At 34.2% G+C, this 12,728-nt stretch overlaps 1 protein-coding gene across 2 annotated transcripts in view; it reads left to right on the forward strand.

The window, feature by feature from the left end:
* Cp190 (centrosome-associated zinc finger protein CP190) overlaps window positions 1-12,728 on the forward strand; it is a 201,758-nt gene that overhangs the window by 55,034 nt on the left and 133,996 nt on the right. The window contains exon 3 of one of the 2 annotated variants that reach the window (XM_089597229.1): window positions 7,362-7,498. The exons of the other annotated variant lie outside the window; for it this stretch is intronic. Within the exon in view, the coding sequence (XP_089453355.1) occupies window positions 7,362-7,498 (137 nt within the window). The remainder of the gene's footprint in view (window positions 1-7,361; window positions 7,499-12,728) is intronic. 2 annotated transcript variants of the gene reach the window in all.

Consider the following 12,728-nt stretch of genomic DNA (forward strand, 5'->3'; position numbering starts at 1 on the left):
TTCTAACACAATTTTATAGATTCTCCTCCTGCCACCCTTTAACCGCATTTCTGAGGTAAAATTATATTGGCTCTCGTGTCACTTTTTGTTATCTAACTTTTTGTAGCCCCTCCCCCCCTTCAGCACTCCTTACAGTTTTAAGAAAGCTTTTAAGTCCCTTTTACAACTTCTAAGTGCATTATCTTAGCAACGCTCCAATATTTGTTCTAGCTCTCTTAAGCCATTTTCCACCACTCTCTTAATAATTTTTTTATGTATATACGTATATTTGTTAGTACGTTTCCACACCACTTTTGAGGTAGTGCTATGGTGCGTTTGTTTTTTTTTTTAATTCTCAAAAAGTTTATTGATTGCATTATTAAATATGTTTTAAAGATGTAGCACATGTTAAGTAATTAATTTTCTAAGTTTTTTGTTATTTAAAGTAATCTCAGCAGATATTATGTTACTTACTTTCTAAGGAGTGATTATTTTACTATCAGAATGTTATGTTCTGAGCAAATGTGCATGCGGTAGTCCACGTTTTTGGAACTCTATTATGTAAATATAAGCTAATATATTACTGAAAATGTTACATCGTCTCAAATTGATTGTAATTGTTTGTGAATTAGCCGAACAGTTATATTTAGTATAAGGTTTGGCACTGTTATTTCTTTGGAAATTTAGCCATAACCACTTTCAATTTTTTTTATTTAGGACTGTATGTTACTGTTATAAATAAGTCTGGTCTACTGCACTTTTTCATTATAGCTATAGCATCTTGATAATGTTGCATATATCGTGGTCCTCCAACATATGTCGACGGCAATATATATGTCTCCAATTTTCTAATTATTCAACATGTGCGACATCTTCAATACATATTCAATAATGCAAACTTTTTGAGAATTAAAAAAAACCAGCGCCCCTTAGCACTACCTCAAAGGTGGTGTGGAAACGAGCTAAAAAATATACCTATGTACATAAAAAAAATTATGAAGAGAGTGGTGAAAAGTGGCTGAAGAGGGCTAGAACAAATATTGGAGCGTTGCTAAGACAATGCGCTTAGAAGTTGTAAAAGGGACTTAAAAGCTTTCTTAAAAATGTAAGGAGTGCTGAAGGGGGGGGGGGAGACTGCAAGAAGTAATATAACAATAAGTGACACGAGAGCTGATATAATTTTACCTCAGAGATGCAGCTAAAGGGTGGCAGGAGGAAAATCTTTAAAATTGTGTTGGGATAAACTGTTATTGTGTTATAAAATTGGGAGGGGAGTGGAGGTGGACTAAACAAAATAGTGTTGAGTTATACTGTTATTGGGTCATAAAATTGTGAGGGGTGGACGAGGGCTGAACAAAAGCTTAACTCTAATAAAATAAGGTAAAAACTGATAGAATTTTGCCTCACTCAGGGAGGGGCTGAGAAGGGTCTGAAGGTGGCTTATCAACATAGAGTGGGGAGGGCTAAGGAGGGTGGAGTGGTGGTGGAGGGTGACTAACCAAAAATTTCAGTCCAATAGAAGGAACGTAAAAACTGTTAGAATTTTACCTTCTTTAAAGGGGGATTGAGGGTTAGGTTGAAGAGAGGTTGAGGGGGGTGGAGAAAGGTTGTGTGGAATGACCCTTTAAAATTACTTTCTAGTATCGTAAGATATATACATGTACCTTGTTAGTTCTTAATTAAGCTTTACAGCCGTAGAGTTACGTAAGCTATTTTTTTCTCCTTATAGTGGGACGCACCTACTAATTAAAAAAAGCAACAAAACTGTGGGTGACATATCTCCAACGGAGAAAGATACAAGAAAGTTATTCAAGTATGCATTAAGAAAGCTTCGTAGTAAAAAGAATTGAATTTTCGGAAATGCCAACAACTCTAGGAGCACTTACACACGAGATATGGCTGAAAAGGACTTCGACTGAAGAACATTCCTTCAATACGACAAAGAATGAAAAAAACTCATTCTTTAATACCTAAGAAACCTGCCCCGCTAATAATAAGCAGCTTCTTTTTACAAAAATTCCTGATGATTTCTCAAAATCATACACGCTTGTGCCTTAAAGATACGGCTGCTGTGGTGAAGGCTGATCCCGTAAATGCCAAATGTACAAACTCACTGCCTTCACTTGCAACCCCTCCTTTTAACTACCGTTAATTAAAAAATCTCTTTTCAAAACCACTTACCCTATAAGACATTGATTGAGAAATAAGAGTCCTTGCAAATGATAGGACAAGGGGAACAAAAGTTAAAAGATCTAGAAAATAAAAAAGGAAAAAACTCAGATCACCTTAAGAGTCATAGCACGGAATACAATTCTAGAAGAATTCTAGAATTGTGAGATCTACGATGAACTCGTCTTCGTTTCAAACAATATGGTAGAAGAAAATTCGGCTTTTAAGAAGTATTTAAAACATATTCACCAATCAAGAAAGAAAAATAAGGAACCGCAAGTATGCCCTTGGATAACTCACCGTCTTTGAAATCGATCAACTAAGATTTAAAAAAAAAAAAAAAAGAAATGAGACATATGAAGAAAAGTCTTGATAATCGAATAGGAACAAACTTTTTTTCTATTCTTCGTAAAAAGAAAGCAAAATATTAAGCAACAAACGCACTACGCATTAGAAAGCTCTACAGAGTAAAAACGCTTCAAGGAAAGATCGATAAATACGCGTTTAACACATACAAATCCCAAGGCTCAAGTTACTACGATAACTTTATCATCAATTCAATCTTTTTATACAAATCAGGGATCCCCACTGGAAGGAGTAGGTCATACTCTAAACACAAGCATTCATTCGGAAAGCATCGAGAACGACAGAACGACATTTTGAAATCACTGTCAGCAAAATCAACCTACCCAGTTCTACCTTGAGAGACAACGGTACATTTAAAGTAATGGCACTATAACTGAAAAACGTACTTTTACCATGTGAAAAAATCGAATCCAAACTCGCTAACCCATTAGCAAAACACATTGAAGCTGAAACGGTCACTCTTAATGATGCCTTAAAAATTATATCTGAATTTGATAGAGAAAATATACCTCTAAGCTTATTTCTGTAGGGTTGCAATGAAGCAAAGGGGGAATGTCAAATAAGGGCCGAAAAAAATGGTCAAGTAGAAGCCAAGATGTCATCTCTTTTTGTCAATTAGTGTCGAACTGGTACCGCTCTATTATTGCACTTTTTAATTAGTGTCGAATTGGGGCTTGGACCATTATCTCCTATTTAGTGTTCAATCCGGGCTAAGTATTTAAACATTTTTTTATTCTTAACACTACTTTATATCGTAATATAGACTTCTGTTTGTATACTGTAAAAAATTGCTATTAAAATAAATATACGCATAACATATCCCATATCATATGAAGAGGCCTTTAAAACTAGTGAGAGAAAAAACTGGACGAGAGCAATTGAAGAAGAGTTAGAGTCAATGAAGGCAAATAAAGCGTGGGATCTTGTAGAAATACCAAAGGCTAGAATCGACAAGAGAAAACCCAACATAATAGACTCTAAGTGGGTGTTTAAGAGAAAAATAGAAAACGATGGATCAACGAGATTTAGAGCAAGGCTTGTCATTAGAAGATTTAAAGACAAGAATATATACGATCTAGAAGAAACTTACTCTCCTGTCTCTAGACTGAGTGTAGGTAGAGCAGTTCTAGAAATTGTGAACAAATACAACTTAGACGTTACTCAAATGGACGTAAAAACTGCTGTCTTAAACGAAGAAATTACAGAAGAAACATGTATGGTGATCCCTGATGATTTAGAGGTAGATGAAAACACTAAATTGAGCAAAGTTTGCAAATTAAAGAAAGCTTTGTATGGATGAAAAATAAATACAAAGAGATGGAACAAAACATTTAGTGCAGAGATGCTAAAATAAGGCTTAGAGAATGATCTTCATGAACCATGTTTCTTCTCTTGGGTGAGAGAAGGAAAATTAATCTTTGTAGTACTTTACGTAGATGATTTGCTGATAACAGGGAACGCTCGAGATAAAATAAATGAAATCACAAAGAGTTGAAGCAAAGCGTTAGACATGTAAAACTTGGGCAAACCTAAAGTTTTTCTTGGCATAAGTATAGAGAGAAATAGAACTGACAAAACAGATTGTATACATATTGCATCAGAGTGTATACATAGAGAATATCTTAGAGTTATTTAATATAAAAGAGTGTAAACCACAGAATACACCCATGTAGACTAGACAAGTGAGTAACAGATCCAAGAGATATAAACTGGAAGAAAAAAAACTTGAGAGCACCACAGTTAAATATGAAATCAAAAGAGTACCATATAAACAAGCTATAGGGAGTCTAACGTATTTAGCTAATAATACGCGACCAGACATAGCTTTTGCAGTAAACTATTTATCTCGAAGTCAACTGAAACCATTAGAAGAGGATTGGATGAAGTTGAAGAGAATTTTTAGGTATTTAAGAGTAAGTTCAAGTATAGGCATAATTTTTAGAGGCAGAGCTGTAATACTAAAGGTGTCAATAGATGTAGGTTTTAGAGATTGTAAAGACTCTACCTCCGCGGGAGGCTATATAATTAGGCTGTTCGGAGATAAAATGGCATGGAGAAGTCATAAGCAGACATACGTCACACTGTCTACTTGTCAAGTCGAATACTTGGCGATGAGCGATCCTTGTCAAGAGTTAACATCACTAGACAAAGTCAATAAGATACATATTAGGGAGAACTCTGATGTCTGTTACAATTTGGTGTGACAACATGTCGGCTTTCAAGTGTACTATGATGGACGGTTGTCATGAACTTAAGATTTTCGACGAGGATTTAGAGGAAATAACGAATAACCTAGTGAAGAGAGAAAAATCAGGAGTTAGAGTAAATATGTCAGTAACGTATAGAGACTATATAAAGCAATGTGTGGATCAAGGAAAGTTGAAAGTCCTTTAGATACACTCAAAAGAGAATGTTGCTGATATTATGACTAAACCATTACCATTGGAGACACATAGAGAACTTAAAGATAGAATTATAATTTTGGATTAAATTGATTAAGTTAATTTAGAGGTTTGTATCTGAAAGGAGAGTACTGATATTCAATTCCATTGTGTTCACAGGTGGAGGAAACTAGACGACCAGAGCTGATAGAGTGGCAAAGGGAGGGAGTGTCTAGCTGAATAGCTTTGCCATCAACGCTGCTGGTACTTCTCAGATGGTTCCCCCTTTTCCCTATCCTTCAGCCGTTGCGCGCGGTGGTCGCGCAGGCTCGCAGCGAGACGCGCAGTTCAGCTGAGGCAGTTCTGCAGTACCCGTGCTACCGCTAACACCGTTACGTCGTTATAAATCTGAATATCAAACCTACAGAGTGGTGCTGTGGAGAAGCCGTGTGGTTTTATATTGTATTAAATAAATAGAGTTAAAGAGTTAATACTCTCTTCTGTAAGTATTTATTTAACCTTGTGCTCTGGCCTTTCATCCCGTACCTCGGATAACTACCCCACGGATCAAAGACTGAAATCGAACGCTAAATACAAGATCTACTAGAAAAGGAATTGTAAAGAAATCGCAATCTGGCTATAGTACTGCTTTTTGGATTGTGTTAAAAAAGAGCCCTGATGGAACACCTAAGTGGCGCGTAGTTCTTGATTTCCGATCTCTTAACAAAAAGACGATACCTATAAGTTTTCCGCTCTCAAATTTAACCGACGTAGTAGACCAAGTTAGGAGTTCGAAGTACTATACTGTGATCAATTTTAAGTCAGGGTTTCAGCAAATCTTATCCAGACGATGCACTTAACACAAATTTGGATTAAGAAACACAGCAATAGAATATCAATCAGCCACGACTAAAGCACTTGAAGAAATAATAGGCAAGGGAACCTTTGTACATATAGACGACATTGTAATGTACACAAAAACTTTTCTAGTGCAGTATATATTTTTTAGAATTTATGAGGTGGTGTTTATTTTTTTTGTATTTTTTAATAATAAAAGTCATCAGTCTTTTTTTGATAGAACTAAAAAATTGAAAAACAGTGAACTGTAAATTTCTTATTGAAGGTTCATTGCTTACTTTGAATTTTATGACAATTCATATGAGATTTTGAAACAGATTTTGGTAATCATCGTGCTAATGACTAATATAATAAAATTTTTCTTATTTTTAACAAAGTATTTTCAATTACAATGACTTTACAGTTATAGATTAATGTTTTGTAGTTTTAAAGAGATAAATCTTCTTTAATTATAAAAAATGCAATTTAAATATTAAGATTTATTATTAGTTTAAGATTTTACCTATATTTTTATACATTATATCCATTCAAAATTTATTTATCTAAATCACTTGTCATGTAACCTTTAGTTATCAAGTTATTAAAAAACCGAGCTACTATAGCATAGTTGTTTAGGCTGCAATTCTTGTAGCTTGGGGGCTCGATAACATATACTTACGAATTTGAGACAGTTTTCAGTTACAAGGCTCTTACCTCTGAAAAAACCTTTTTTTAATGTGCGTACGTCCAACTATGGCCCGTTATTCAAAAGCCATGTAAAATAAGATGTCTTTATTGTTGTGTAAGTGATTGATTCACATTAAATCCAAGGTGGTTTGTGAATATTTTATCGTATACATGCAGAGTAATGCAGAATTGCCAGCCTGCTTTTTCCATTAAACTTGTCTTCATCTTTAAAATTTTCAATGTGGCTACAACAGCACAGTGGTCTTGTAGCTTGGGCTTGGCAATACATGCCCTAAAGTTCAAGACCTTACTAACTTGACTTGCACCTCTGGGAAACTTTTTTCTTGTGTACATGTTTTCAACTATGATCCAAAGGTTTGCAAGCTTTGCAAAATTTAGGTCCTTATTGCTGTGTAAATTATTTATTCACAACAAATCTAAAGCAGTTTCTTACTGTGCCAATAACGATAGAGTACATATGCTTGATAACATAGTATTGCAGATCTAAATAAGACCTGTGTGGGGACCTGAAATAACTTGTAAATGTACATAAAAAAATTTTTTAAACAGATCTTAGATAATTAACTAATACGATAACGAAATTTATCTTTAAAAAATGTATTCTGATGATGAAAGCTAACTTATGATTTAGAATTAAACGGTTGAACCAGTAGCTGTGATATTCAATTAAGTTTTTGTAAGGAACCTTCCTATATGTTTACAAAAATAATATTAAAAACAAAACATCTTACAGTTTTAAAGCACTGTCAAATAAAGTGGATAATCAGCATCTTATGAGTTTTTTTTCTAGCTTCATAGACATATTGGTAGAAATTGTTTTTGCTGTTGCAAACATAAAATTGAATGTTAATTTTTTAAATTTAGTTTGTTCTATGTATTGTGTATTTTTCTCATCAATATATTATTAAAATTCAATTCCAGGTTCACAGATTAGTCATATCTACATGCACTGATTATTTTCTTCAACTTGAAAACAAGCAGAATAATGGTTTATGCAGTACAGATGGTATCATAATGCCTTTAGATATGCCTTATGAATATGTTAAATCCATTATAAGGTATTTTATGATTTTACACTTATTTTTATAAAATCTTACGATTAAACTTTTGGCATTTAGAACCCCACTAGAATAACTGTCGAGTTAAACTTGTTTAGGGGTTGAGGAAAAATTCAGACATATTTTTGCAGTGGAATTATTTGTATGTTAAATAAAAATAAACATCAAAAGAATGAGCACCAAGATATGCTACAAAATATCTATGGTCATATCAGCTTTACAAAATAGAAACTCTTGAAATAATTTTATTGAAAGTTAGACGTTTGGAAGTGAAAAATCTGCAGTGTTTAAACAACTTTTGTTTTTCTTCACAAAATGTCGTTTTAAAAAGTTAAATTAAATACATTTAAATCTATAAATGTCTTTAATTTAACTACTAACAGAGCACGTTCTAAAAATAAAATATTATCGTATTAGGGTGGTTCTGGATTTAAAGAGAACCAAAAAAATTAAAACTTATCTTGTCATAACGAAAATTTACTACAAAAAAAATGTACTAGAAACATTTTTCTAAATCCTGATTTTTTTACTATTAATAAAACTCAGTAAAGTCTGATTTAAGCTTTACTTTTTATACGTAAAGCTTCTCATATTAATAGAAAAAAAAATCCAAAGTGTAAGTCTCGGGACCACTGGCAAAAATTAAACTTAAAGACTGTCTGTTACTACACTCAATGTTGTAAAAAAATTAAATATAATAAATTTCTTGACATTGAAATGATCAAAATAAGTTAGGGTAATAGTTGTACATCGACAAATCTTCAATTATTCGTGAGACTTAATGTTCGTGATTTCCTTTAAAAATCCTGTGAAACTTGTAATTTTTGGCGTACGAAATATCAATATAAACGTTATATCTGTTTTTGAAAGGCTGTGTTGTCATATATTTATTTTTAAATAACTTTTGAACGGTTATATTTTTATCACAATCATGCGATATTGCTTTTTCTTTTCCATATGAACGTTATATTTGTTTTTCATAGGCTTTGTTATCGTATAATTATTTTTAAATAACTTTTGCACGTTTATATTATCATACCAAGCGTGCAATAATTTTTCTTTTAAGTGTACCTCAAGTTTATGACGATACATCCCAAATACAATTAGTGTATAATTATTTTTTTATATTGTCCAACATCTCCCATTCGTGCGTCTCGATGATTTTATTTCCCTTCGATAAATCCGCAAAAAATATCGAGAGGGCTCGCCCCAGAGAAAGGTTGTTAGGCCTACATACCCCCAGTCAGCTCACGAGTCTGGCAGCCCTGGCTGGAGCACCGCCTTGTAGCCTCCTCAGTGTTAGTAAGTCGGTATTATTCAACCCATCACGTCTTAATTAACGAAACATACATCCCTATCAAATGTGGTTACCTGGCATTACTAAGTCTCATCGTCTGGCTTGACCATTCTGGCCTAACTCTGAAGAAAATGTTGTAATCGTTGCATACTCTTATACAGGATGGGGTAGTATGTTTCTTGGTTTGAAGCTCCCTTACCCGATCTAAGCTGCAAGCAGTGCGATCTTCAACAAGGTCTTCCATACCCTCGGAGAATTATTATTGTTATTATTATTATTATTATTATTATTATTATTATTATTATTATTATTATTATTATTAATCCAAGACTAACTATTCTGCTTAGAGTGGGGCTCAGGCTGGTTTTTCTAGGGCATATGTGAGAAGAAAGAATTAACATAAAATTATCATAATTCGAAGCTAGTTTAGTCTCACAAAACCAAATATTTTTCAAATTAATAAATTACAATTGGGTACAATAATTCGTTAATACCGTTATTAAAATTAAAAAAAAAAAGTTTAACTATATGGACTAAATAAATATGCATTTGCTCATTTTTCATAAACTTTACCAATTTTTATATTTATTTTATATAGTTGGAACTGTAACATAAATTATCAATGCTGTTGCAGAGATTTATTTGTTTTACCCAAAAAAGTGCATCTTATTGATTACTTATTACACTGTGTGGTACAAGATTATTTAGTCAGTTGTGACTCAAATTTTATTTTTACAAATAAAACTCCTAGATTATCTTCAGCTTTTTTTTGAACTGTTTGTAAAATAGTAAAATCACTTTCAATACTTATTAGTCACAGATTATTATAGTAATTTTGGTCCATCGAAGATAATTTACTTATGTTTAACAATTTTGCTAACGATCTGTCTGTAGTAAGATTTGCAGTCATCATTGTAAGGTGATTTCTTATCCTTCATGGCACTTAGCTGATTAAGAATAACGAGTTACAATTAATCTGCTAATACTCAATGAAATGTTAGTATAAGATTCCCAAAAGATAAATAGATTCTCCATTAATACATGGCCAAAATCCTCAGATTCTAACTGAACTGTTTGATCAAAATTTAGTATAGTGATTTGTATTTAAAAAAATGTCACATCCTTGAAAGTTATGGAATTCATAACTCCAACCAAAGAAACTTTTATATGTTTTAAAAAAATCAAAGCTTTTCTAAAGCTTATATTTAGTTGTCCCTAATAAATTTTTACATAAAATCTCAGATCGTAACATTCTATCGTTAAAGCTTAGGAAACAATCAGCATATGGTACTATGGTAATCTAAGACATAGTGGGATGTGGTGTATAAACGTCTCTATCTCTCTATCTGTTACTTAGGTGGGGATGTCACAATTGATATACTTTCAAATCTTTCAATGTACAAGTGCATATTATTTTTTGTATAAATTCCCAGTGAACCAAAGAGGTTTACTGTAAATACTTTGCGTGAAATAATTACTTACTTTATATAATTTTCCTGTCTTATCTCTAATTCTGTTAATAATTTAAGTGAAACCCAAGCTTTCTAAATGTTAATTTTTCCAATTAAGATAATAAGTTTTGATAAATATAAGGTTATATAATAACTATCAACAAAGAGACCGGCGTTAGCTCAGTGGTAAGCGTGCTTGTTACTGATAAAACGCAGTTCTAGGGGCCGTGGGTTCGATTCCCGGTGAATGGCAAATTTTTTCAAAAACTGTTTTCATAGGGAAAAGTTCGTATGTAACCCCGGCTTTTTTCGGGGCGGATTTTTCTGTGGAATTTTCCTTCAGAGTAATTCCAGGGTTTTTTCCTTGCCCCACAGGTTTTCGGGCCTAGGTGAATGCGAAACAGTGTTAGGGCTATATAGATAGGGATTAGCGGATCCGATGCCAGGCGTCGGGCAGGGATCGCCGGCCTTATCGGCGAGGAGTGGTCCCTGAAACATGGGGCTTCTCCGGGGATGCTAATTATCCTGGATCCGATGCTTCGGCAGAGAGCGCTGGCTTAACAGGCGAGGAATGGACGTCCTGGAATAATGGAGTCTTCTCCGGGGGAAGGCCACACAGTGGCAATTAGACCCGATGCACCATTGGTGTCAGTCATGCAGAGAGTGTCAGTTTAACTGGCAAGGTGTTCCACCGGAGATATTCACACTGTGCCCATGGATTAAGGTAGGGTATGAGGAAAAAGGTTTGGAAATGGGTGTGGCAATACATCCCCACATAGGTGGTGAGTAGGTGGCCCCCGCGACTAGGCCAGTAGGCTCTAGTGGTAACCCGGTAGAAAAAAAAAAAAAAACCATCAACAAAGAAATACAACGTACTTATAAGGAAAACATGTAAAAAACCCTTTTTATTGTTTGAGAAATCACAAATCAATCAACAGTAAATGATACATATAATGCATTATTTTGAACAAAAATAATACGAAAAAACGAAGAAACAGAATTAATAAGATATGCAAATAAAACATGTTAACGTAATTGTAACGCATTAAATTGAACAGCTGAACAAATAAATACCATGGATTTTACCTGTATACGCAAAGGTCTGTATTCAGTCGCATAGACTGTTGTCTCACTAACGACCGCATAAATTTCTCTGATCGTCTTATTTCGGATTAAAGTGACTGATGTCTCTTTTCTTAATATGTAGTCTGAGTGCCTTAACTGACGACCCTGACGGGCATGATTTGAAATGAGGGAACTGTTGTTCTTTCACTAGTTATGAAGGCTGAATGCCTCAATTGTGTATAATAACAAAAAAATTTATTAGTTTTATGAAAATTTGAATACGAAGCACATGTATTAATTCATGCCTGGATACGTTATCTCGTGTGTTCGTAAAGAAAGTCAATGGTGGTGATCGCACGAATATGCATACCGTTGTGCGAGCACTTGTATTAAAAAAAAAGAGGGTTTGCAGAATTGTTTGTGTTTTCACGTCAAGTAAACAAGAGGGCTCGTGTGTCCTGATCTATTTCTGTGTGATGTTTTTTTGAAACACATCACATTGTCGAGTAAAATGCTTTTCCACGAATCCGACTAAGCTACATCTAAGTTTATATCGCATGATTCAACTCTCAACTGTGAATACCAAAATTACGTCACAATAGTCAATCGCTGTGCGACATTCGAAATTGGATTCACTAACGACATCATCTTAGGCTCGCACTATTTATTAATTAAACGCTTCTTGATTGTGAGCTTTAAAAAAGCGTCAAGATTCTCGTGATTGAATTCATGTGCGTGTTTGTCTGAACTTGTCGAATTGACCTTGAAACGCGACGCACTAATACTTGGACACAAACATGTAATGCTCATAAAGCGAGTACATACATGAAACCAACGAACAGATCAGACGACAAGCTGATAAAATCTCCCTCGGTGGGTAAATGAAAATGTGCACGGCACACACAAAAAACGGAAAACGACAAAAGATCCGCTTGGCCGGCTCGCTCACCTCTCTGGCTCTCTTGTTTGCTATCTGGTCGCGCTCGGTGGCTGGAAAGAACGTGACGTGCCCGCATCTCTGACACTCTCTCTATACTGTACCCTACCTATATGTGTGGTTGCGCACGCGCTGACCTGTGGAGTCGACTTTCGGTGGAACATATAATACCTTGTTTTTTATTGAAATTAATTACAATTACCCTACATTAGTACTTTTTTTGTTGTGCTGTATTATTTTATGAAACAAGCCCTTGTTGTCAAGCAGTATGGTAGCTTTCTTTTAATCAATTCCAGTCTTATATTCGCTATGTGCAGTAATTTCAAACAGCGCCTCCTACACGGCAAAAAGAGATAGTGCTGGATAACACAATTGCATAACCTGTTGAAGGCTGCAAACTTTGTTAACGGTTTTTTGTAGTTTTAATGCATTTTTCATACATAAAGTATCAATTTTCAGTGTCAAGAATATGTTTTAAAC

Source organism: Copidosoma floridanum, unplaced genomic scaffold (genome assembly GCF_036245765.1).
Source record: "Copidosoma floridanum isolate Cflo_tuat_1 unplaced genomic scaffold, Cflo_Japanese_pri ptg000031l, whole genome shotgun sequence".
Classification (NCBI taxonomy): Eukaryota; Metazoa; Arthropoda; class Insecta; order Hymenoptera; family Encyrtidae; genus Copidosoma; species Copidosoma floridanum.